At 42.8% G+C, this 27331-nt stretch overlaps 2 protein-coding genes across 7 annotated transcripts in view; both read left to right on the top strand.

Annotated features, from left to right (window-relative positions):
- KIF25 (kinesin family member 25) overlaps positions 1-26327 on the top strand; it is a 97307-nt gene extending 70980 nt beyond the window's left edge. For 4 of the 6 annotated variants that reach the window (XM_037817462.1, XM_037817461.1, XM_037817460.1 and 1 more), the window contains 7 exons: positions 4662-4736; positions 7946-8095; positions 12710-12886; positions 21673-21824; positions 23308-23496; positions 23903-24058; positions 26050-26327. In XM_037817462.1, the coding sequence (XP_037673390.1) occupies positions 4662-4736; positions 7946-8095; positions 12710-12886; positions 21673-21824; positions 23308-23496; positions 23903-24058; positions 26050-26204 (1054 nt within the window). In that variant the 3' untranslated portion in view covers positions 26205-26327. Of the gene's footprint in view, positions 1-4661; positions 4737-7945; positions 8096-12709; positions 12887-21672; positions 21825-23307; positions 23497-23902; positions 24059-24728; positions 24952-26049 lie in introns of all 6 variants that reach the window. The other 2 variants (XR_005214081.1, XM_037817465.1) reach the window with 2 other exon arrangements.
- On the top strand, positions 17223-18130 carry LOC119519710 (40S ribosomal protein S2-like). The gene is given in 2 exon segments (XM_037817466.1): positions 17223-17295; positions 17298-18130. Coding segments are annotated over 2 exon segments (855 nt in total). The 5' UTR covers positions 17223-17237; the 3' UTR covers positions 18095-18130.
- Positions 26328-27331: the final 1004 nt, after the last annotated feature.

Genomic DNA, 27331 nt, shown 5'->3' with positions numbered 1-27331 from the left:
TCATGTAAACATAGATATATAGGCTTCCAGATTATGCATGACTTTATTTTTAACTTGAACTTGGTATCCATTTGGAATGTACCCTACTATCTTGTATAAGGAATTGATCCAATTTTATCTTTTGCCATGTATCTATCCACTTACCGTAACACCACTGTATCTATCCACTTACCATAACACCACTTATTAAAAATACATCTTTTCAGATAGGCAAATGTGGGAAAATAGTAAAATTGGTGGATCTGGCTATCTGGGGGGGTGGGGGTGGGGCAGGGGATAAGGGTATTTGGAGTTCTCTGTATGGGGTTTGTATTATTTAATAACTATTTTGTAAGTTTGAAAGTACTTCAAAATAAAAAGTTTGAAAAAATACATCTTTCCCTCACTAATCTAAGATGCCATCTCTATTATGTAGTAAATTGTTATGTATCATTATATCTTTTTACCCCCTCAGGGTTTTCCTTTCTATTCTTGCTCTTTTTTTTTTGCCAAATAACTTTTTTTTTCTGTTAACTATAGTCTCTAGTTTGTATTGATGGTATTTTTCCCCGAGTCCCACCCTGTTCTTAAGACCTTGCAATCTTGACATTCATTTGTTCTCCCTCATGTAAAAACATATTTGTACGTTTTTTCACAATCATTGAGCACCCTCGGTTTCACTGAGTTATACAATCCCAGTCTCTATCTTTCCTTTTTCCTTCTGGTGTCCCGCATGCCCCTAACCTTCCTGTTTTAACCATACTCACAGTCATCTTTGTTCAGTGTACTTACATTGCTGTGCTACTGTCTCTCAAAATTGTGTTTCAAACCTCTCACTCCTGTCTTTTCCTTTCTGTCTGTAGTGCTCCCTTAGTGTTTCCTGTAGAGCAGGTATCTTGTTCATAAACTCTGTCATTGTCTGTCAGTGAATATTTTAAGCTCTCCCTTATGTTTGAAGGACAGTTTTGCCACATACAGGATTCTTGGTTGGTGGTTTTTCTCTTTCAGTATCTTAAATATATCACCCCACTTCCTTCTTGCCTCCATGGCTTGTGCTGAGAAATCTGCACATAGTCTTATCAAGCTTCCTTTGTACGTGATGGATGGCTTTTCTCTTGCTGCCTTCAGGAACCTCTATTTATCTTTGATGTTTGATAATCTGATTATTAAGTGTCTTGGCATGGGCCTATTCAGATATATTCTGTTTGGGGTACGCCGCACTTCTTGGATCTGTAATTTTATGTCTTTCTTAAGAGATGGGAAGTTTTCATTGATTATTTCCTCATTATTGCTTCTGCCCCTTTTCCCTTCTCTTCTCCTTCTGGAACACCCATGACACATACATTCCTGCATTTTGTTTTGTCCTTAAGTTCCCGGAGACATTGCTCATATTTTTCCATTCTTTTCCCTATCTGTTCTTTTGTGTGTAGGCTTTCAGGTGTCTTGCTCTCCAGTTCCTGAGTGTTTTCTTCTGCTTCTTGAGATCTGCTGTTGTATGTCTCCATTTTTTTTTCATCTCTTGTGTTGTGCCTTTCATTTCCATAGATTCTGTCAGTTGTTTTTCAAACTTTTGATTTCTACCTTATGTTCGCCCAGTGTTTTCATTATACGCGTCATCTCTTTTGCCATGTCTTCCCTAAGCTTTTTGAATTGATTTAGCATTAGTTGTTTTGATTCCTGTATCTCAGCTGAAGTGTAAGTTTGTTCCTTTGACTGGGCCATAACTTCATTTTTCTTAGTGTAGGTTGTAGTTTGTATGTTATCTAGCTATCTGGTTTCCTTGGTTACCCCAATCAGGTTTTCCCAGACCAGAACGGGCTCAGGTCTAGAAGGAGGCAATAATACCACGTCTCCCTCATGGTGTCTTAGATTGATATACCCTGTGAGGCCTCAAGTCACTGTGCTTTTCTGCCCAGCAGGTGGCACTGGTAGCTCCAGACTGGTGTAAGGAGGTGTGGCTGTGGCTTGTTTCCTCCAGGCTCTGGGGTCTGGTTCTGAATGGAAGGCGGGTAGTAGAGCTTGGCACTGCCTCTTTCCTCTTAGGGAAAATACACCCCCTAGAGAGAGGTCATTAGCATTTGAATAGTTTGAATAGTTTCTAACTCTGCTGTCTCCACCGCTGTGTGGGTCTGAGCGCTGGGAATTGAAAATGGCTGAGGCTTTCTCCACTGAGCCAAAAAAGGGACAGAAAGCCCCCCTTCAGGGTCAGTCTGTAGACCCCCTCATTTTCACGCGTTGGCCAGAGACAGCACCCAGTCATCTGGGCTTCCCTCCCTTCCAGAGACGTCCTCAGGCTCTCCAAGGTCAGTCATCACCAAAAGCCTCTGTCTGCTTGTTGGGGATTCGGATCTTGTATTCAGCAGTCCACGTTTGCTAATTAAAACCCCAGTTGGAGCTCAGCTGAGCTATATTTACTTGCTCAAAGAGAGCTGCTCTTTAGCACCGTGAGCCTTTGCATTTCTGGCCATGGTGGGAGGGGTCTCCCAGCTTGGATCTGCAGTTTTTACTTACAGATTTTATGCTGCAGTGTCGGGCATTCCTCCCAATTCAGGTTGATGTATAATGAGTCAACGGACATGTTTGTCCCCCTGCAGTTATTCCAGATTATTTACTAGTTGTTCCTGGTTGTTTATCAGTTGATTCAGGGGGGCTTACTAGCTTCCACTCCTCTCTATGCCACCATCTTCTTCTGCCCCTGTAATGTTGCCAAATAACTTCTATAATCAAATGTTCTAACTCCAGAAAGAACCTGATGGTATTTATGGGATTTAGGAGGGAGTGGATTGAGTTAAGTTTATAAACTACCTATAACATCTCCATGACATAGGAAAATGAGGGTTTCCTATGAAAAATCATGGTATATATTTTATTTATTCAGGTATAATTATGTGCCCTTTTCAGGAGTGTTTTATAGTGTTCTTCCTAAAGGATTTGGATATTTCCTATTAAGTATATGTCTAGCTCTTTTATCATCTATTTTACTATCATAAATAGGGTCTTTTCTCCCTGTATCTCCTAACTTATTTTGTTTGCATGTAAGAAGGCTATCAGGTTTTGTACATTAATTTTATAATCGGCTACCTTACTGATTTCTCTTATTGATTTAGTGATTTTTTTTCAACATTTCATTTTGGGTTTCCCAAACATATAGCTGCATCACCTCCAAAAAGAGACATTTGTACATGTCCCTTTCCAATTCTTATGTCACTAACTGCTTCTCTTGCCTGATAGCATTGGCTGATAAAGCCACAGCACAGCTTTAAGTCACAGTGTGGAGAGCAGTCAGGGAAGGCTCCAGTGTTACTTTATTAACATGCTCATGAAGCCTAAAATATTTGCTATCTGTTCCTTTCAGGAAGTTTGCCAACCTGACTGTTGGCTAACAGACCTAGAAAACATAAGCAGTTGCATGATAGAAAAATAAAAAATGGTTGGGAAAGTAAGATAGAGAAACACGAACACTGCCTCTTTTTTATGGTCAATATTAAGGAACTGCTGATAATTTTTATAAGCATGTTAATGGTCACATTATGTTTTTGTAAAGCATCTTTTAGAGATGCATACTGAAATATTTATAGATGGAATGGATATGACATCTGCTTCAAAGTCATCTGGAGGAATAGATAGGTATGGGTGGGGGTGACATAAGGCTGGTCACGTGATGAACTGTTGAAGCCAGGTGTGGGAACCATACACTGTCATTTCTACTTGTGTACTTCAGTGCATTTTTAAGATGAAAAGTTTAAAACATATTTAAGAGCTCTGAGTCTCCCCACTTGCTCTAAACTGCCTTCCTCACCAGGCATAATAAGGCAACATTTTATAAAGAACATCCCTGAAGTTTAAAATTAATCTTGCTTCTAGAGGGGATATGGATCAACAGGGCATCATGATCCAACCTGATAATGAAAAAAAAGAAAGGTTCGGTTCCAGCTAAGTAAAAACCTGGCATTTCGGGAAACGGAGCTTAAAATCAAAGCAACATTTCCTTCAAATACAACTAACCCCTGGTGTTTACTTCATGTAGCTAGTGGTCTGGCACTAATTTTGCTATTCAGATGCATTCCAATCTTGTTTCAAATTGTGCTGTAAACTGCATTTTTTTGGAAGTTATTTCCTGTTAGCTTTATCTGTCCATGAATCCCACATCAGATTCCACTTTTCATAGTAGACGTTCCAGTCCTATTATATGTATTAAAGTTCTGCTGAACTGACTTTGGGCTTAGGAAAACAATATTTTTTTAAAGCTTGGACATAAAAATCAAATGTTATATATAAAATAGTGTTCTGAGAATGATTTTTTCATTATTGTTGTTGGACCCGCTAAGGTTAGAGCTAATTCAGTTATAGCTATATATAACATATAACATATATGTAACATATAATATAGTTATATATTATCTTTTTTTTCTTTGCAAGGATTGATAACTTTGCTTATGCTTATAATGTTTTTATAATGGAGGAAAACAATAATGTCTTCGCTTTTCCTTAACCTCAGTTTTAGCTTGAAAAATAATACGACTTAATTTTTTATTGATGAAAAAATACAAATCTTGATTTTGTTGAGGATTTTATATGGAAAGTACATAAGGAAATTGTTTTTTCCCCAGGTTTCTGTAGTTGGATACTAAAGTGGCTCTCTTTTTCTTCCATGAATGCACTGTTTTCACTTCACCTCTCAGAGTTTATGGTCCAGCAGAATCTCAGAGAACAGTATTTGGAGAAATACGCCCACTACTCATGTCTCTCTTGGATGGGTAAGTGAAAATAGTTTTAGGGCCAATTATCACAGTTAAATTTAAATATAAGTAAATTTTATTCATGCCATAGAACTGGAATGTGACTGTAAATATGACAGTAGAGCAAATCCATAACCAAATGGTGATCCACTATTCATTAATAAAGATATTTTTCTGCCAGCTCAGAAAAACTATTTAAAAAGTTTAATGAATCATTATTAAATGGGTACATATACCTTAGATTCCAGATTATGTTTTGCTGCATTGTGTGAGGGCATTAGACCAATATAGGAGCTGCTTTCCTCTCTGGGATTCATTTTACATTTTGAAATTTTCTAAAAATCATTTAAGAATGTTAGCATCAGAGTGAAAGGCTTTCCTTTTGGGAATTATCCTTTTATTCTTGGGAAGCACTACTCCTTATCTCAAAGGCCATAGGTCATAATTTTGGAAGAAAAAATATTTCTTGAGCGGTAGTTAAATCATGTTTGGACGTTTAACTGGGATACAATAAGTCAAGACTTTCTACTTTGGGGTATTTTGAGTATCTCCATTTTGTGGAAAAGTCTACATTAAGCTTCCTGAAGAAAACACTTTTGTGTTTGCCCAACAAAGACTTGTGCACAGCCAACTATAACAAAATAGAAGCTGTAATCACATAATGTTGTTTTATAACCACAGTGTGCTGGGCATCTAAAGGACATTGCCTATGAGCCCTACAGGCATATAATCTGATAGGCAAGGTCAGTGCCAGAAACCCAGATGGACACAAGGCAGCCATTCCCATTATTATACTTTACAGCTTCTGCTTGAACCCTTCTTCCGGAATATTGGGGTTTTTATATCCATCCAAAAAAGGTTCTTCCATTGAAAACTGTAGGCGGGTCTCTTTTGCAGTAGACATCTTTTAAGTAAGCAGAAGCAGATTCCAGAAATGAAAAAGGCGTAGTGGGTAAAATGATCTTTGCCAGAGTTGCCTTTCCAGTATAAATATGAAACAGATGGCATTACTTTAAGCCCTGAAACTTCCTTCACTAGAAGGTTCTTTTCACTCTGCATTCCTAAATGGTTTGAAAGTTCCTGTTAAGAAGTCATTTATCTGTTGCTGCAAAGGAGAGGCTAGGCCTCCCTATAATTGTGCCTAAGAGCCTCCTCCTGAATGCCTCTTTGTTGCTCAGATGTGGCCCTCTCTCTCTGGCTAAGCCAACTTGAAAGGTGAAATCACTGCCCTCCCCACTACGTGGGATCAGACACCCAGGGGAGTGAATCTCCCTGGCAACATGGAATATGACTCCCAGGGAGGAATGTAGACCTGGCATCGTGGGACGGAGAACATCTTCTTGACCAAAAGGGGGATGTGAAAGGAAATGAAATAAGCTTCAGTGGCAGAGAGATTCCAAAAGGAGCCGAGAGATCACTCTGGTGGGCACTCTTACGCACAATTTAGACAACCCTTTTTAGGTTCTAAAGAATTGGGGTAGCTGGTGGTAGATACCTGAAATTATCAAACTACAACCCAGAACCCATGAATCTCGAAGACAATTGTATAAAAATGTAGCTTATGAGGGGTGACAATGGGATTGGGAAAGCTATAAGGACCACACTCCCCTTTGTCTAGTTTATGGATGGATGAGTAGAAAAATAGGGGAAGGAAACAAACAAACAAACAGACAAAGGTACCCCGTGTTCTTTTTTACTTTAATTGCTCTTTTTCACTTTAATTATTATTCTTGTTACTTTGTGTGTGTGCCAATGAAGGTGTCAGGGATTGATTTAGGTGATGAATGTACAACTATGTAATGGTACTGTGAACAATCGAATGTACGATTTGTTTTGCATGACAGCATGGTATGTGACTATATCTCAATTAAAAAAAAAAGTCATTTATGAATTCTACAGTAAAAGGTACTCCCCACACAAAGAAATATATACATATAAATTAGCTCAGGAAAGGTGTAAGAGATCGGGAATGTAGTGGGGGTTTTGTTGTAAATACCTTGAGACTTTTTGAATCTGGAAGAGGAAATAAAGGATGATGACTTAGTTAGTGGTCTTTGACCAGGCCTTGTCCTAACATGTGGCGTCCATTTCCCTTCTGACGGAACCTAGCAGTGAACCCTGGAGATGGAGAACTGTTCTAGGTGTGACTCAGATGCCAGCAGGCAGACCTTCTCAAAACCACAGGCTTTATTTGTTTGAATTGCTGTGGGTATACCAGACAAAACAGACACATCTCATGAGGGGTTGATGGATTACATCAGAATCCCGAGGGTGGGGCCTCTGCATGGATTGTCTTTAACTCCCCGTGGTTTGGACTCGCTCACTGGGTGGAACTGTGCTGAGCCTGGAGCCTGCTTCGCATTTAGCCAGTTGTGCACTTCAGGCCAGATTTACCTGTACCTTTAAGGCCAAGAAAATCCCTGAGAGAATATTACTTTATATTATAAACTTATTTCAAGTGTTCTTGCAAATATTTGCCAACTTCCCACTGATGTTTTGGGCTGAACAAAACATCTGGAAGAAAAGTCCTCATGTTCTTTTAGAAACAAATAACTCCAAATTGTAGAATATTGAAGTACTAGTTAATGCCTGTCACTAGAAGACTCCAGGGAATTTTGTTGACTATGGATATGAAGACCTCAAAGTCTCTTTGGAATAACAAAAGTATAAAAGTATGCGTTAACAATCAAATATTTAAGTATAGTCAGCAATGCTAGCAATTAGTTATATATGAAATTGTGAAAAATACGTTTTTAGAACATCAAAAGAAAAAATGCAGACTTTTATATCATTTAATATACATTATAGTAACCTTGATTTTATGCAGATAAAATTATATCAGGCAATTCTAATACAACATTAAAAATCAAAATGAACATATTTGAATTTAGGAGGGGTTTGCTAAGGTTAGGGTCCCTGTGCAAACCATGAACTGCCCCCAGAGAGCAGGATATCAAAACACCAGAAGGAAGGGGAATTGGAGAAATGCATATTGTGTGCTTGTGAATGTGAATGTAACTTAATCCACTATGGTTTAACAAAACAGCAAATAAACAAATAAATAAATAAAGTTGTAGTTAAAGGAAAGCCTAAATTACAGAGAATTTAGGTAACATGAAAGAAAGCTAGATTTGTTGAAGTTCTTCTTCTGAGTAAAAATTTTTTCTTAAAATCAAAATATGGCACTAAATCCATCCTGTGTTTGGCTAAATCTGTTTTGCTTTCAGGTACAATGTTTGCATTATGGCTTATGGACAGACAGGAAGTGGGAAGAGCTACACAATGCTGGGACCACATCTTCCAGATGACCCTGCTCTGTCTTTAGACTCTCACGGTGATTTAGGAATTATTCCCAGGGCTGCTGAAGAACTCTTCAGGTACGTCTGATGGTGGCATCTGTGAGGCATCGGCAACAAAGAAATGTAATAGCTGTGCAAGGAAAGTGAAATATGAGTGGCCGAATAAATTACGTGAGAAAAAAGTTACCCTTCGAAGATGACCTCATCTAATATTCTTTTCAGAATGTACTGAAAACCACAAAGTGTTTAAATATTTCTCGACATTATTGTCACAAATCCTGTAATTTCTTATGACGAATTTATGCTGAAATTATATCTTTAAGAAAGACTTCTTGAAAGAGATTCCCGGTTGTACAGTTTTCCAGTCCAGAGAGGGTGGAGGATGGAGCATCTCTTCTAACATGGGAAGGGAAAAAGGGTCCAGGGGACAGAGCAAGAAAGCCCTGTGGTCTTTTCCTTGCCTACCACTCTCATTGTAAAGAGTGCACACATCTGTTCTCTTTTTAGGAGTTACAGCAAACAAGTCAGGTTCCATTAACCATTTACACATCCCTTAAAGAGAGCCACCGTAGTTACCATGATTTTACTAGTAAAATTACTCCTGGAAATAAAATAGTTATTTGTCCTCAGCAATTCCAAATTAGTAGGTACAGCCTGGAATCATTCTGGTAGTCCAATAGTTGTTAAATATTTGCACACATAAACAGATGTATTTATTAACTTAATTTTGCTGCCCACCTCTGGAAAAAAGCTCAGCAAAACATTTCCCAATTTTTATAGTTCTTGTTCCTCAGCTTCCTTTTGTGAGTTTCAGAATCAGACCATTTCTTAGGAAATTGTATCAGTTAGGAAGAGTTAGATTAAGCTGCAGTAATGACCTTCTGAAAATCTCAAGGACGCCTGGCTTCTGGTGATCTCCCAGAGCACTTGTGCATGGAGCGCGGCAAGAGGAGGCTGCCGAGCTACCCAGAGCCCCCCGGACTCTGCCGGCGTGACGCTGTCCACTCCACTCACGGTCACTGCCCAGGGCAAGTCATGTGGACACGTCTGAGTCAACGGCGTGCAGCTGGAGGGAGTGGGCAGAACATCTGTCAGCAGTGAGGCAGGCCATCACGGAGATGTGGCAGAGGTTGTTAATTTAGGAAACAGGAATCTCACCCTTGGGAAGCTGCACCATATCCGGTGTTATCCAGCTTCATAATTTCAAGAGACTATAACTACAGGTGTGCATCACAGAAATTCTCAGTACTGAGATCAGTGCTGGTGGAGAGTGTTTTTATTTCTTCTCCAGGACCCTTCTCAAGGAAATTCCTGTGCGGTAACAGCCACCTCTGGCTTGGAAGCTAAATAAATACCAGTGGAGGATATGGTACAACTTGGCATCTTTTGGAAAGAGGGATACTGGGAAAATCTGGAAATCGGTGAGATCTGTGAATACTGCAAAGAAAATTTACAGGAGGAAAAGTGAGCCATTCCGCTCTCTGTTGGCCTTCATTTATTCAGTCATTCACCCACTCATGTATCTATTCAACCTTTTTTAAGAACCTCCTTTGTATGGGCTTTTATCCTAGCATCTATTCTAGCAACTTTCCCAACTCTCCAAATTAAGGGAGAAAAACTGTTAGCATGGATAATACAAACCATGAAACAGTTGGCCAGTAATATTTCTCTCTAGTACAGCAAACTTTTAAGGCCTCGAAACGGAGAAGTCATTATGATGAAGAGGCAGAGAATGGAAGTTGGAAACCAGGAGAGAATAGTGGGGGATTGAGGGTGGTTAGCTAATCCTCCCTCTATATTTTGTATGTCTGCTTTCTTCTTGTCACAGAGGGATTCCAGGAAGTTAGGCATAAGCTTGATTGATGGGGAAGATGTGACCTTATGGTGGTTTTGACAGTTTTACTTCATCCTATTCCCAGTGTGTGCTAAGTGCTTGCTTAAAAGGATAACTCAGCCTTAAGCTGAAAATGTAGCACAATGATGAGCAGTTAGTTCAAAGGGGGTGCTTTACCTTTAATAGGCCACACTCGTGCTTGGTTCTGGAACTCACAAACTGGGACTTGTCCATATGGAAGCCAACAAAATGGTAAAGGGTGTGGAAACCATGTAGCTTAAGAAGCACATGAAAGAACTGTTAGCTAACTAAAAATTCTGTGGAAGGACATTAGTTAGAAAAAAATGTGGATTTTTAGAACTATCTAAAAAGGAATAATCAGTTTCACCAAAGAGTGAAATCACATTATTGAAGGTGTTGAAATCATGTCATTTCTCAAATTTTTTTTTTAAATGTTTCAAGCCTTGGGGCATGAAATAAGTTAAAATGTTAAGTCTTCCATTAGAACGGGCTGATTGGGAGCATTAGAATCCTTCACACAAAATTTTGAATCTCTGTTCTTCCAGTTGAATGACCCTGGGTATGGCGCTTAAACCCTCTCCAAGCCTCACAGTCATCATTTGCAAAATAAGAATAATAGTCCAAACATGGAAAAGTTCACGTATTGACAAGATCTGGAAAGGAAGGTGTGCAGCCAGATTCGTGCGTGAGTCTGCGTCTGCATAACGTGAAGTGCAAGCTGTCTGCCCCACGTATGGAACCATAGTAGCACTGGGCATTGATAGCAGAGAATGTTTACATGACCTTTTTCCCCTAAAAAATATTCCTCGTGTATTGCCAGAGTTACCAACGGAAGGCATTCCCTGCCATTCTAAACAAAACAGAATGCCGCCTTTGGGACTCTTTCCGCTCTACATCCTGTTCTTCCTTCTCAGTCTGATGGGCACCTCAGCCTTCAGTATTTATCTCGGCCGTCATGCTTACCAACAAACACGGGTTCTGTCTCTCTGTGTGCCAGTCACGCCAGTGGCACAAGGAGTATAAAAACGAATGTGAGAAATCGTCTGCCCTCAGAAATCTAGACCAGAAACAGACAATCGTTGCGATTCAGTAGAAAGTGTGCGGGAATAGAGGAACTGGACGAGAAGTGGCGGAGGAAAGACTGGCGGGTGGAGTCGGGGAGTGCACCCGGGAGGAATGGGACCCTCCTGCCCCCACTCGGGGGTCAATGCCCCTCCTTGGAAATGTCAGAGGTTTGTACACAAATTTCATCAGCAAATTTATCACAGCATGCCATAATTATTTGTTTACATGTATGTCTTGCCTACTAAACCCTTTGCTTCTTGAAGACTGTAACTTTCAACACTATTCTAGAACCTTGTCAACATCTCAGTAAATACTTGTGGAGTGAATGAATCATTATGTTAATCAAATCAAGTACTTAATTTAATGGAAGAAAATCTTTCAAATTAACTGCTTGGTGCTGTGTAGATAAGAAATTTTTAATTCAGATTTTGTGGCAAAAAATCAAAAATATAATTTATCAATCATATATAGGGATGGGGCAAAATGCTGAGATTGAGTTTGGTGTATTTAGTGCATTTTTTTCTAACATGGAGGGAATGAGAATGTTTTTAAAATTCACATAATCAATTTAGACCTACTAGTTCTAGAAGAGTGAAGTGAATCACTAGCTTAGTGTAACTAAGTTTTTGACTTTTCAGGGAGCTACAATTCTTAAGTACCCCATCGCTGAGAACAATCCAAATCCTACTCTTTGCCAATAATTATCTTTGCCTGAGAATTCCACTTACTTTTTCTTTCATTGTACTTCCAATCTTTATTTCTGTAATTGTTAATCATTAGAAAACATTAATTTCTTCTTTTATTTGTGGCTGTTGTTCAGATCAGCATGAAAAACTGCATCTAGGAATGTTTGAATATGAAACATTCAGGCTATATTTTTTCCTCAAGTGCTAGTAACTACCTATCACCCTAGACTCAAGCCCAGTTCTCAGAATATCTTTATGAATAACAAAAACCAATAGTCAAGATCTGATTAATTTTACTGCACAAGTGTTAGAGAAGTGATACTCTCTAGACAATGAGAAGGAACTTTATATGGTCATTGTTCCATGGTGCAATCATTAGGTTGGGTGATGAGTTTCATAAAAGAAATAAAATAGAAAACAGGAGGGTAGAAAGGAAGGAAACCAAATGTTAACAATAACTTTTTCCTTGTAGTGGGATTATGGATGTTTTGTTTTGTTTTGTTTTGTTTTTTTCTCTAAGTGTGTAGAATCTTTACTTTTAAAAATTTCTGCAATCAGCATATAGTACTATAAAAGATGAAACAAAAGATGCATCATTTTGTTGTTTTTTTAAGAGCCTGAGTCTATTTTAAGGAGGTCATGGGAAGTTCTTAGTTGAAAGGCACCATATAAGTGGAATTCGGATATCTTTGAGAAAAGTGAAGATCTCTGAAATCAATCTTCCCTGAAGTAGAATAAATTTTAAAATAAACAAACCCCATTATTGGAAAAATGCTTAAATGTCTGTAACATCTTTGCAGCTTGCTTTGGACTTCTGTTACGTGATAAAACTCAGGCATTGTAATTTCTGAATGAAGGCTACATGTTCTTTATGCTTTTTCTATCTAATGTGTGTGCTGCCTAATATGTTTAGAATCCTAAGGGTACCTATTGTTAAAATAGTTGATTTAAATATAACTCAGATAAAATTAATATTGTCCCTAAGATAATTTAAAGAGGATGCTCCCTTTTTCCTAAGTGATCTTGGTATTAGTAAAAGTACCTGCCTATACTCTTATTTTATTCTTTTGTGTGTTTTTCCCCCAGGCTTATTTCAGAAAACCCATCAAGGAGCCCAGAAGTTGAAGTTTCCATAGTGGAAATTTATAATAATGAAATTTTTGACCTTTTGGCTAAAGACAGTTGTACACTGGTGTCTGGGGTCAAGCGTGATGTGATTACCACCAAAGAAGGAAAGAAGGAGCTCTCCCGGCTGACCTACAAGTGAGTATTCTACACGACCCATGTTTAGGACGCTAGGCTTTTTAAAACAGGCACAGAACCTCAAAGGGACCCCAAGTAGAACCAGCCATGTTAGCCAAAGCAATACTGTTTGTCGGTGCAATAGCCCATTGTGGTTTTTAGTGCTTACTATGTGTTAATATATAGTAAAAGCTACCTTTTTTAATACCTTTGTAAGAGTCTCTGGGACAGTATTATCCCCATGTTATGGAAGAGGAAGCAGGCTTGGAGAGGGTGAATAACTTACTTATAAGTACAGCTGAGAGACTTGAACAGGTCTCCGACGCCAAAGCCCACTGAAACATTATAGGATCTGCCTCCGGTACTGAACCTGGACATCTAATGTGTCCTTATGTAATTCCTTTTAGTAGATGCTCTCCATTTCACATAACAGATTCTCTCCGGCTATCTCAGGAACACAGGATTGTTGTAAGGATTCTTGGGGACAAGAAACTGGGCAGCTGGTGCTTGCTGCCAGGGGCTGTAGGCTCAGTCGGCCTCATGTCTCCCAAGCCAGAAGGTCTCCCTCTTGTCATCTCCACTTTGCTCTGTCTGCCTTTCTCTGCTTACTCATAAATCCCACTCCGTTATTACTTTAATGTGCCATGACCCCAACTCTAACTTTGGCATCCTTTTTTTAAGCTGGTCCTTGTTCTTTTTTAAAAAATGCATTTCTTAAGTAAAGTTTTTGAGACATAAAATCCAGTTGTCCCATTGAGTGTGCACATGACACTAGCGACCTTTCCCCCCATCCCCTTGTTCCAGGGCTCTAGTGAAGCCCCTCTTTTGTCTTGGCTAGTTTGAGGTGGGTTTCTGGGGGAAAAGAAGCTATGAGTAAGCAGAGGGAAGGAGCAGGATTGTCTGCCCAAGTAGGGACGCGGGCTCTCAGGATGGAAAAGGTGGCCCCGAGGTGTGGATGAGGCAGAGAAGGGAGCCAGGTGGCGGCAGGGAGTGGTTTCCTCTGAGTGCATTCTAAGGTAAACTGGGAAAGTTCCATGAGTAGAAATGGCTTTTGGTGGGCAGAGAAGAACGTAACTGATGCACGGGGAGAGTGAGCCTGCAGAAACACCAGGAGGCCGGCTTCGCCATGTCATCCTCGAGCAAGATATGCGGAGGGCAGCTTGTTCCTGGTGAGTCTCCAGTTCCCTCTTGTATGTCCTGATGGGAAATCCCCCCTTCCCTGAGAACGTCAATGAGTTTTTGTTTCTTGTAGTCAAATTAAAATAGTTATCCCCTCCTTTGACTTCCGGGGAAGATGGCAGAGGAGGAAGCTCCAGGACTCAGTTCTCCCAGCAAAACAGCTGTTACACAGGCAGGAACTCTCTGAAACAGGTATTTTAAACTCCAGAAGTTTTAAACTGCCAGAGGAGCACTGTCCAGCATCTGGGGAGGGGCGGGTGGAAGAGGCAGGTAAATTACAGTAAAGCACTGTGGATTGCTCTCTCCACTTGGAGGTTACTAGTACCATCCTCCACTCTCTCACCAGTCCCTGGCCAGATGCTGGTGACAGAAAGGGATGTAAAAATCCTCTTCCCCGAGAACAGGGGTGGGCATGGCCAATTGTTGATCATGACTTTTAATTAGTGAATGCAGATCACTGGTTCCTGGCTCTGAGGGCAACTGTTGTTTCAACCTACCCCAGACAAAGGTGGCAGCAGAAATTGTTTCATCCCCTCCTCAGACAGCTGTGGAGGCGGTGGAGATTTAGAGGCAGCGCTTCCTCAGGGCTGTGGGGGACAGTTGGCTGAAGGGCTGCGTTGGCTGGGCAGCCAGGAAAGCTCAACTTCAGGGAGCCTCGAAAAAGCTCATGGTGCCCTTCCTGATCCCCTACCCAGGGCACTTTGGAGCCCATCTGTGCCCCTTCGTGGGTCCCCAGCCCTGTCTGGGCTGGGAAAAACAGACTTGGGAAAATCCTCTCTGGGGTGGCCCAACTACCAGAATTTGCGCTCCAGGCAAAAGCAGCCTGAGACAATGAAAGGAGTGTAAAAAACTACAGAGGCAGCCAGTCTGGGACAAAGGCCTGCTGGCGTCAAACACCCAAGAGAGGGAAACAGAGGGGATAACCAAACCCCTGTAGACAGGGGAACTCCAAATCAACTAACAAGCACAAGCCTGTCAAGACATAGAGGCCCAGAAGGACAAGGAAAACCCTACACACTGCCTTGGACAGACCTTCCTGATAGGAGGCTGAAGCGCAAAGAAATCTCTGACTTATCACCAACTGGTTACAAAACCAAGAAACAGACATCCCAAGTTGTAAATCCCAGGGTTAACATTTTAAAATATTAAAATGTGTAGCGTGCAACCAAAAGATTACAAGACAAAGAAACATCAGAAACCATGAAGGAAAGAAGGCAGTGGGTTGAAATACTTAAAGTGCTGAAAGAAAACAAGTGTCAGCCAAGAATTTTATATATGGTGATACTCTCTTTCAAAAATGAGTGAGATTTCCAGATAAGCAAAAGCTGAGGGAGTTTTGCTGCCCTGCGAGCAAGGCTAAGGGAGCTCTTCAGACAGAAGGGAAAGGACAGTGGTTCAGATCAGCATAAACGAAAACCTCTGTTAAAGATAACAATTTGGGTAATTGTAAATGCCAATAATATTGTATTGTTTGCTGTGTAACTTCTCTTCTTCCTTCCTACAGGTACTAAAATACAAATGAATAAAAAATATTGATATATCTGGGTTTTGGGACATACAATGTACGAAGATACAAGTGGTAGCAAGTACAAAAAAATGGTAGAGGGACAGAGGGGTATAGAAAATGTATATGTGACTGCTATTGAAGTTGAGTTGGGATCAAACAAAATATGATTGTTATATATTTAGGATGTGAAATTTTAACCCCATGGTAACCACAAGAAAAAATATATGAAAAATATATCCAGAGAGAAGTGAGAAGGCACGCACTATGGTACAACACACACAAAAAAGCAAAGAAATGTAAAAGTAGGCTATAATGAAAGTTCATGAGAAAAGTATAAAACTTACAAAGGCTAAACAGCAAAATGGCAGAAGAAAGTCTGCATTATCATTACTGACTTCAAATGTAAATGGGTTAAATTCTCCAGGCAAATGTCAGAGACTGGCAGAATAGAAAAGCATGATCCAACTATATGCTATCTGCAAGAATTCACCTTAAAGTCAAAGATACAAGTAGACTGAGGGTGAAAGGATGGGAAAAGATACACACCTTGCAAGTAGTAACCAGAAGAGAGATGGGGTGTCTGTACTAATATCAGATAAAATAGATTTTAAGTCAGAAACAGTTGTGAGGGACAAAGACGGTCATTATTTACTGTTAAAGGGGACAATTCAACAGGAAGATGTAAGAATTATAAATATATATGCAATACCTAGTAGCAGAGCTGCAAAATATGTGAAGCAAATTCTGACAGATGTGAAGGGAGAAATTGACGGTTTTACATTAATTGTAGGAGACTTTAATACATCACTCCCAATAATGGATAGAACATCTAGTCAGGAGATCAATAAGGAAGTAAAGGACTTGAGTGATGCACTAAACCAACCAGACCTAGCAGACATATATAGAACACTGCACCCAAGAAAACAGAACAGACATTCTTCTCAAGTGCACATGGATCATTATCCAGAATAGACCGTATATTGGGTCACAAAACAAGTTTCAATAAATACAAAACATTGAAACCGTACAATTTATAGTCTACACCACAATGGAATGAAGCCAGAAGTCAATAACAGAGGGAGAGGGAAAATTCACAAAGGAGTGGATATTATACCACATACTCTTAAACAACCAGTGGATTAAAGAGGAAATCAGAAATTAGGAAATACCTATATTTAGGCAAATGAAAATTAAAATATAACATACTAAAACTTATGGAATGCAGTGAAGGTAGTGCTGAGAGGGAAATTTATAACTCTAAATTCTTACATTAAAAAAAGTAGAAAGATTTCAAATCAGAGACCTAACTGGAAAACTGAAAGAACTAGAAAAAGAAAGCAAACTAAACACAAAGTGAGCAGAAGGAAGGAAAGAAAGATTAGAGTGGAGATAAATGAAATAGAAAACCAAAAGACAACAGAATCAACAAAACAAAAAATTGACAAACCTTTAGCTAGACTGACAAATAATAGAAGAGAGAGGGCACAAATACTGAAAATCAGAAATGTAAAGGTGGACGTTACTACTGATCCTGCTGAAATAAAAAGGACTACAAGTGATACTGTGAATAGCTGTATGCCAATAAACTAGAAAACCTAGGTAAAATGACGAAATCTTAGAAACACACGAACTACCTACTTTGACTCAAGAAGAAATAGAGCTGCTTCTTTCTGGAGAAGACACCAAATGGCGGATGACGCCGGTGCTGCGGGAGGCCCCGGGGGCCCCGGGGGCCCTGGAATGGGAGGCGCGGCGGCTTCCGTGGAGGCTTCGGCAGCGGGGGCCAGGGTCGGGGCCGGGGCCGGGGAGCTCGCGGCGGCAAGGCGGAGGACAAGGGGTGGCTCCCTGTCACCAAGCTGGGCCGTTTGGTCAAGGACATGAAGATCAAGTCCCTGGAGGAGGTTTATTTGTTCTCTCTGCCCATCAAGGAGTCTGAGATCATCGATGTTTTCCTGGAGACGTCCCTCAAGGATGAGGTTTTGAAAATCATGCCTGTGCAGAAGCAGACCCGTGCTGGCCAGCGGACCAGGTTCAAGGCCTTTGTCGCCATCGGGGACTACAACGGCCACGTAGGGCTGGGCGTGAAGTGCTCCAAGGAGGTGGCCACTGACATCCGCGGGGCCATCATTCTGGCCAAGCTCTCCATCGTCCCTGTGCGGCGGGTCTACTGGGGGAACAAGATCAGCAAGCCCCACACTGTCCCTTGCAAGGTGACGGGGCGCTGTGGCTCTGTGCTGGTGCGCCTCATACCCGCTCCCAGAGGCACTGGCATCGTCTCGGCCCCTGTGCCCAAGAAGCTGCTGCTGATGGCCGGAATCGATGACTGCTACACCTCGGCCAGGGGCTGCACGGCCACCCTGGGCAACTTTGCCAAGGCCACCTTCGATGCCATCTCCAAGACCTACAGCTGTCTCACCCCTGACCTCTGGAAAGAGACCGTGTTCACGAAGTCTCCCTATCAGGAGTTCACCGACCATCTGGTGAAGACCCACACCAGGGTGTCCCTGCAGAGGACCCAGGCCCCCGCTGTGGCCACCACATAGGCTCTTGTGAGGAAAATAAACGTTTGTGTTCACTGAAAAAAAAAAAAAGAAGAAGAAGAAATAGAAGATCTCAACAAACCAATTACTTGTAAAGAGATTGAATCGGTAATTTAAAAAAAAAAAAAAAAAAGACCTCCTAGAAAAGAACAGCTCAGGAATAGATAGCTTCATAGGGAAATTCTGCCAAACATTCCAAGAAGACAACTCCAATCCTGCTCAAACTCGTCTAAAAAATTGAAGAGGAGGGGACACTCCTTAACTCATTCTACAAGGCCAACATCACCCTCATACCAAAGCCAGATAAAGACACCACAAGAAAAGAAAACTATAGACCAATATCTCTTATGAATATAGATGCAAAAGTCCTCAACAAAATGCTAGCAAACTGAATCCAACAGCATAATGAAAGAATTATACACCATGATCAAATGGGATTTATCCCTGGTGTGCCAGGTTGGTTCAACATAAGAAAACAAATTAATGTAATGTACCAGATTAACAGAATGAAGGGGAAAAAATACATGATCATCTCAATTGGGCAGAAAAGGTATTTGAGAAAACACAGCCCCTTTTCTTGATAAAAACACTTAGAACACTAGGAATGGAAGGAAACTTCCTCAACGTGATTAAGGGCATTTATGAAAAGCCCGCAGCTAACATCCTACTTAATTGTGAAAGTTTGAAAGCTCTCCCTCTGAGATCAGGAACAGGACAAAGATGCCAACTCTCACCACTGTTACTCAACATCGTACTGGAAGTTCTAGCCAGAACAATTAGGCAAGAAGAAGAAATGAAAGGCATCCAAATTGGAGAAGTAAAACTGCCCCTCTTTGCAGATTATATGATCCCATGTACAGAAAACACTGAAAAATCCACGAAGCTCCTAGAGCTAATAATTGAATTCAGCAAAATTGTGGGATGAACACCCAAAAATCAGTAGTGTTTCTATACACTGGCAATGAACAATTGGAAGGAATCAAGAAAAAAAAATTCCATTTAACAATAGCAACTAAAAGAATCAAATGTCTAGGAATACATCCAACCAAAGATGTAAAGGACTTGCACAGAGAAAACTATAAAACATTGCTAAAAGAAATTAAAGAAGACCTAAATAAATGGAAGGATTTTATTCCCTGTTCATGGACTGAAAGACTAAATATCATTAAGATATCAATACTGCCAAAAGCAATTCATAATTCAATGCAATCCCAATCAAAATTCCAACAGCCTTCTTTACAGAAATGGAAAAGCCAATCATCAAATTTATGTGGGAGGGTAAGGAGCCCTGAATAGCTAAAGTCATTTTGAAAAAGTAGAACTAAGTTGGAAGACTCACACTTCTGAATTTGAAACTTACTACAAAGCCACAGTAATCAAAACAGCATTGTACTGGCACAGTGACAGGCATATAAACCAATGGAATAGAATGGAGAGCTCAGAAATCCCCCCTCACAATCATGGCCAACTGATTTTTGACAAGAGGGCAAAGACTACTCAATTGGGAAAGAATAATCTCTTCAAGAAATGGTATTTTCCATTTGCAGAGAGAGAGAGAGAGAGAGAGAGAGAGAGAGATGAAGGAGCCGTACTTCACACCATATACAAAAATCATCTCAAAATAGATCAGACCTTAATATAAGAGCTAGAATTATCAGACTCCCTGAAGAAAATATAGAGAAGCATCTTCAGGACCCTGTGTTAGACAATGGTTTCTTAGACTTTACACCCAAAGCACAAGCAACAAAAGAAAAAAATAGATAAATGGGACTTCATCAAAATTTAAAACTTTTTTTCCTCACTGGATTTTTATCATGAAAGTAAAATGACAACCTACACAATGTGAGAAAATATTTGGAAATGATGTATCTGATAAAGGACTAATATCCCAGAATATATAAAGAAATCCTTCAACTTAACAACAAAAAGACAACCTAATTTTTAGAATGGGCCAAAGAGTTGAACAGATATCTCTCCAAAGGAGATACACAAATGAAAAGATGTTCAACATCATTAGCCATCAGGGAAATGCAGATCAAAACCAGTGAGATATTGTTGCATACCCATGAGCTTGGCTGCTATTTAAAAAATGGAAACTAGCAAGTGTTGGAGAAACAGGAGCACCCATCCATTGCTGGTGGGAATGTAAAATGGTTCAGCCTCTGTGGAAGACAGTTTGGCAATTCCTCAGAAAGCTAAGTATAGAATTGCAATATGACCCAGCAGATCCCGCTACTGGGATTGAAAGCAGGGACTCAAATCGGTATTTTTATACACTGTTGTTCGTAGGGACATTATTCACAATTGCCAAAAAGTGGAAGCAACCCAAGTGTCCATCAACCGATGAATAGATAAAAAAAATGTAATATATACATACAAGATCATTCAGCCGCAAAAAGGAATAAAGTCCTGATGCACGCAACAACATGGATGAACCTCAAAGACATCAATGTGGAGTGAAATCAGCCAGATACAAAAGGACAAACATTGTATGATTTCACTGTTTTGACACAGCTAGAATAAGCAAAACCATAGAGTCAGAATCTAGAATACAAATTACCAGGTGACGGGGTGGGAATGGGGACAGGAAGTTAAGGCTTAAAATGTACAGGGTTTCTGTTTGGAATGATGGAAATGTTTTGGTAATGGATGGTGGTGATGGTAGCACAGCATTGTGAATGCAATTAACAACAGTGAAATGTGTATCTGAATATGATTAAAAGGGGACATGTTAGAGTGTATATATGGTAACAGAAAAAAAAATTTAAATCCATGGAACTACACTACACAATGAATCTTAATTTAAACTGTGGGCTTTAATTAATAGTAATTAATAGTTCTATCATCAGTTATAACAGATGTTCCACACCAATGCAAGGTGTTGGTGGTGGGATGGTGTATGGGAATCCTGTATTCTATTCATGATCGTTCTGTAAACCCACTTCTCTAATAAAAATAAATCATGAATATCATAAAGCCCAAAGTATGCATTTCATATGACCTCATTTAGGAGCCTTTTTGGTAGCAGAATTATATGTATTGCAAGTTTGTAGATTTAAATTTATAATCAGGTCTTAAAAGAAACAAGATGCATCATACATCCTTTTTTCTGAAACTGCATTGTAGGCGTCACACTGCTGGCTTTGCTATGTAACTAGACTCACACTTTACTTACATGTGTAAATATTAGTATTTTCTAGAATGCAGTAGTGAATCGTCTTGTAAAATTAACAGTCCTCATATTAAGTAAACACTCTCCTTGAAGTTATATGTGTTTTATGTCCTCCTGTTTTCGTATCGGGTTTGCTCCCAGAGAGGAGCCCCTAAAATGACAACAGGGGAAGTAAACCCGATGGGCCTCTGCCCTCATTGGAAGGGACCAGGAGGGGCCCCCTATCCTGGGGCCTCAGAGCTGGTAAGGGAAGGGTCTGCCAGCTGTTCTGAATCTGCCCTCATTGGAAGGGACCAGGAGGGGCCCCCTATCCTGGGGCCTCAGAGCTGGTAAGGGAAGGGTCTGCCAGCTGTTCTGAATATTTCAAAAAGCCTAGAGAAAATAGTGCACATTTGCTTTCATAATCCAGGAGCGTGAGCAGTGCAGTGGCTCTCATGGGGCTTGTGGCCGGGGGCCTGCGGCTCCGGGTGAAGCACCCCACCTTGGTGCACACGGACTCCTCCAGGTCCCACCTGGTGATCACAGTGACGCTGACGGCAGCCAGCCCGCCTGACAGCTCCCGTAAGTTGCCACTTGTGACTGGTCAGTTGCAAGTAATGGGAATCCACTCAAGGAGAAGAAAACGATTGTGCTGGCTAGATCCCGAGCTATGTCCCAGAACCCAAGAGTAGGAATTGCAGCTAAACCCCCAAAGCCCTCAGTGACGTAGGCTGAGAAGCAAAGGAAAGTGAGGCTGGAAGGGAAGGAATCCCTTCATTAAATCCAATATAACACCCAAAGAAAACTAGAGTGTATTTATACTTTGGAATATGGTACATTCATTAGGAATGAAACTATCAATACAATTTTTGTGAAAAAAGAAAGTTGCCAAACAGTATATAAAATGGTTCCATTTATGTTTAAGAAAAATAATATGTGTTGAAAATACCTGTCAGTCTTTATAAGTGAGTAAGGCCCAGGGCAGTGGCTCTCAGACTTGAGTGTGTGTGGAATCCCCTGGAGGGCTTGTTACAGCCCGGCTCGTTGGCCCTGGCACCCCAGCCGTCCGAGGTGATGCTGAGCAGCTGTTCAGGGACCCCCTTTGGGACCCATTGGTCTAGGGCCTCAGCTTGGCACTAGAGTAACAAGTAACCCCGGATTTCGGTGGGCTGGTCCCGTGCAGCTGGGCCGGGGGTGCTTCGCCATCTTGTTGCTCTGCCCAGTGAGATCTGTGGCCTCCAGGGCTGCCAAGGAGAGGGACAAGTGGGGGAAGGAGAGGTCCTGACTTCCACCTGCCCAGCCAGCCGCCCGGACGGAAACGTCATCTCTGCTTACATGTCTTTGGCCATGACCAGACACAGACCCCAGCTCAGCCTCGAGGAGGGCTGGGAATGCACAGGAGCACAGTGACGTTTCTTGAGCCCTCACCATTTCCCCTAAAAAGCTGATACGTGCAAATGAAAATGGTGATTATTTATGGGTAGTGGGAGTAAGAGGGTTTTTAAAAAATTTTTTCTCCTCTTTTCCACAATGAGTATATACGTCTTACTTTTTTTTTTTTAATCTTTTTAGGAAGTCAGATTAGGACTTCAGTGTTCTTTGACATCTTCTCCAAGAATAATACATGATGAAGCCAACGTATACTTCAAAATAAGGACCACTTTTGTCTGGATTTGTGTGGAAGTTTATCGAATAGAAATTGTAGAATTTATTTCTATAAGGGCTAATAGATTTTCTGCCTGGGATTTTAATTAGAATCATTACCAGATCTTTTGAGGAAACATTGCTCAATTTTCTTGGGACAAATTAGGTATTCATTCAGAAACGAAAAATATTTTCTTCTTCCTTCTCTTTTCCTATTTTTTTACCCATAGAAGCCACTGATTATTTCCCTGCCGCTTGTCTTGTCTATATTTAAGAGTAAGACAAGAAGTAAAACCAGTTGCTTGCTCTAGGTCAAGCTTGGTCCTTTAGGGTGAAGTTTCAAAAGCTCTTCCGCAACCGATGTGATGCTGGAGGACACTTTATGACATTTTGTTTCTCTTTGTCATTACCCTTGCATCAGACCAGCAGCCAAACCCGATGCTCAAGGAGCTCATCTGCCCCTCAGCTCCACGGACGGCAGGAGGCGAGGGACCCAGGGCTTCCCGCAGAGCCTCGTCCCCAGGGGCAGGTCCCGTGGGCGCTGCGGGGCCACCGAGGCAGGCCCAGGCCAGGCTGCAGCTCGTGGATCTGGCTGGCAGTGAGTGTGTTGGTGAGCAGAGAACTTTCCTTCCTCGGGGAGCAGTTTGTTGGCCGAGCCTTCGATATGGGGATTCTGAAAGGCCAAGAGCCCCCTTGCACTCCTGTCTTTGCAGATGACATTTAAATCCCAGTTACACCCTCATGGGCTCACTGTCTTAGCACTGGGATTTTATGTGTCCACCCAGAATTAATGTCCTTAAGATTGGGCATCTGCAGTGAAAGAAACTTGAAAAGAGTCTCCACCGGGGGTTTCTTGCTGCTGTGTCTGTTTAGGGCGAGGGAGATTCGGGGCCTCCTTTCCGTGTGTCTCCCGAGTTCGCTGTCCTCTTTGCTTTTCCTTGCTTCACTTTACTGATGTCTCCAAAGAGCTCGATGCCTGTTATAACCGTGTGCGGCCGGGTCTTTGGGTTTGCCAGGTGCGTCCGGGGTGACGGGACTGGCCCTGAGGGAGACGTCGTGTATCAACCGGAGTTTGGCCGCCCTGGCCGACGTTCTGGGAGCCCTGGCGGAGCGCCGCGGCCACGTGCCCTACCGGAACAGCAGGCTCACCCACTTCCTGCAGGACTCCATCGGTGCGTGGGCTGCCCTGCAGAATCCGGGGCTGCATGCCCGCCTGGTGCCCGGCCTGCGCCTGCCCTGCCTCCACCCTGCCCAGCCTCGCCCGGAGTCTCACCTCCTCTGGGGGTCTCCTCTCCCCGGGCTCAGTCACGTTCCCTTCTCACAGTATGTCTAGCACCGTTGTTAGTAACCGTGTGATTTACGAGCCTTTTATTTCATCTCCCCCGGGGTTTTTATATTATGTAATATGGGTGTGACTTCCCTCTCCCGATACTTGTGAGTTTCTGAAGAGATGCCTGCCTGGCCTTCATCATGTAGGGTACACAGGGGGCTCTGGGAATGCCACAGCTAGGCTGCTTCCTGCTGAGCGGAGTGTGGCTCTGCTCGGCTCGGACCCTGCACATAGCTGGCCTGGGGCCCCAAGGCCTGTGTTCATGCCTCGTACCATGTCATGGATTCACTTCACTTTTGGCTGCGGGCATCAGAGCCCCAGACTGAGGCAGATGATGCCGAAGGCACAGGCAGCCGTAGGGGGTTGAACAGTCAAACTGGGCAGGGGCAGTGGATTCGGGTTTGAGGTGGCTCAGTAAAGAACACTCAAGTTCAGAGCCCACCGGAAGCTAAGGGAGAGGACTCAGGGGTGGGAAGGCACGGTCATTACCAGCGAGGGGCCTTCTGCCACAGGGCACGCGGGCTTCCGGATTCTGAACTCCATGACTTGACCTCCCCACTGAGCCGCTCTGGGCCCCTCGGACATGCCTGCACTGGGGAGCGGTGGCCCAGGGCAGGACAGGGAGCCCACCCCGGTGGCCCAGCAAGCTCCAGGAGCTGAGGGGCAGCAGGAGGGAGGGAAGGAGCAGGACTGCGCACACCCGGTTTTTCCTACCCAATTTGGCCAGCAGATGAAGTAAGTCTTCCTTCCTTGGGAGAAAGTAAGAGAACGAAGAGAGGGAGCATTCTGAGAGGCAGATGGAGCACCTGCCTCACAGGAAGAAAAGAAAAATAACGGAGTAGTGAGCTGTAGCTCATCCTTGGAAATAACCCAAGGGTAGGATGTTTCTGGGCCCCTTCTGTGTCTCTCATCGCCGCTGCTTGCCTTCTTTTGCTGCAAACTGGCCTCCGCCACATGGTGAGAAAGTGGCTGCCAAAAGTTTTACCTTTTCTGGCTCCTGCCTCTGAAGAGAGAGCCGTTCCACCCCCTGTGACCCGAGGTCCACGGATCCCAGGGAGGGTGGGTGGAGGGCAGGCCAGCTCGGGTCAGGGCGGACGCCCCACCAAGGAGCTGCAAGGGATGGGGAGGGGGCATGTGACATCCCGAGAGTCTCTTGGTGGGCAGCTGAATGACGGGAGCTCGCAGCCAGGGCACAGCCCTGCCAAGCAGATCGGAGGGTGCCTTTCCTCTCACCTTTTAGTAGTTGTGCTTTTTTTCTTTTCTCCCTTCCTTTCCCCCTGTCCCTTCCTCTTTGTTCTTGATTTTCCTTCCATATTGCTTAATCCTTACGGGTGGGTCCTTAAAACAAAAAAGGAGGCAGAATGCACAGAAGGAGACGCCTTTGCACCCTCCTTCCCCGATAGGCTGGTGTGCACTGTCCGTCTTCTGTCCTCGCTGGGGACCCTCAGCAGGGTCACCGAGCTCGTGCCTGGGAGCAGCTCTGACATGGCAGCACCTTGCAGCACACAGGACCCCAGAGGCCATCAGACTCACCCTCCTCGTCGTACCGCCTTCGTCCCTGCGTCTCACTGATGCTCAGTCCCTAAACTCAGGTCTCTCAGTGGAAGCTACTTCAGCTTCTCAGTGTTAAAGCAGAGGCAGACTCTCCCCCTTTCTCAGCTGGTGGCCGTGCCCCCAGCCTCTCCTCAGAGTGCCAGGCCTACTTTCCGCGGCCCGCTCACTCTCTTAAACACGGGCAGCGGCTTGTTCTGCACAGAATTTTGGCTCTTTGAGATGACATATCGTTTCTTGGAATTTTTTTCAACTCACGTGTTGTTACTATTTTTTCTCAAGGAGGCGACGCAAAGTTGCTGGTGATGCTGTGTGTGTCCCCCTGCCAAAAGCACTTGGCAGAAACGCTGCAGTGCCTGGGATTTGGAAGCCGGGCCCGGCAGGTTCAGCGAGGCCAAGCTAAGAGAGGTGTGCCAGCTTCAGGAAAATCCAAATGAGAGAGAAGATTCGGATGGATTGGAAGCACTAATGCACTTACCTTCCTTAAACTGTGTTTCCTGTCATTGCTTTGTAATATATGTTCCAGAAAAATAAACACATTTCATTTGAACTTCATAAAACCTGGTTTTATTCCAAAGAAAGAGCAATGCATCATGCATAACAAATCATCAAAGAAGCAGGAAGCTTATAAGGAAAAAATAGGCTTATCAGCATAACCTCCTTCTGGAACACCAGGAGGACCTGCAGCTGGAAAGTTCTGTGGAAATCCACAGGGTAAGGAGCCATGGCTGTTGTGCAGGACGGAAAGGGGGGGGGGGTACTCGGCACAGGGTCTGACCTTGCTCTCATTTGACACCAAGGCCACAGGATTTAAGGGCCTGTGTTCTGGAATCAGGCAGGCGTGGGTCCTAACCGTGGCTCTGCCACTTCCCAGCTGGGTGTCCGTAGAACTCATCCTCCTCAGTCGGCCCCCATCTGGTCATCTGTGAAATGAGGGTGGTGACAGGAAGGTCGTGGGAGAGGCTGGTGAGGCTCACAGATCACTGGGACGAGCAAGTGCCCCATGGGTGTCAGATGTCTGTCTGGCATCACCCGCCCTCATAACATCCACGGTCCCAGGGCTGGGGCCAGCCACGGACCAGCGCCCCCACACTCAGAAGGAGGTGCTCAGGCCACGGGCTCGTGGCCTTGAGAGTTTGTGGGAGAACCCAGGGGTGTGACGGTTTGACTAAGGAAAGAAAAATGCATCTTTACTTTCACTAGCATCGAAATCTAGCAGTTATGACTGCAGGCAACAAAACCCAGTAGTTTACTGACAACTGACTCAGTAGAGATCCCAGACATTTCCAAGTCTCAGTAAATCACTTGGAAATGATGGCAATCATTAGACCCATCACTAGGTATTGTTATTTAATGTGCTAATAGAGAAGCAAATGTTTTATTAAGTCACAATCTTAAGGTAACAGCTGTATTTCAATATGACTGGCTTCCTTTGTAATCTTTGTCTTTTATTTTCTGCATTTTAAAACATCCCAGGAAGCACCCCCAGGCCCCACCAGCCACCAAAGGGGCCCAGGGCTATGAAAAATGAAAGCCCCCAGGGGGAGTCACCTCAAAAGAGGAC

Source organism: Choloepus didactylus, chromosome 24, assembly GCF_015220235.1.
Source record: "Choloepus didactylus isolate mChoDid1 chromosome 24, mChoDid1.pri, whole genome shotgun sequence".
In the NCBI taxonomy this organism is placed as follows: Eukaryota; Metazoa; Chordata; class Mammalia; order Pilosa; family Megalonychidae; genus Choloepus; species Choloepus didactylus.
This window is presented reverse-complemented; position numbering and strand designations above follow the sequence as displayed.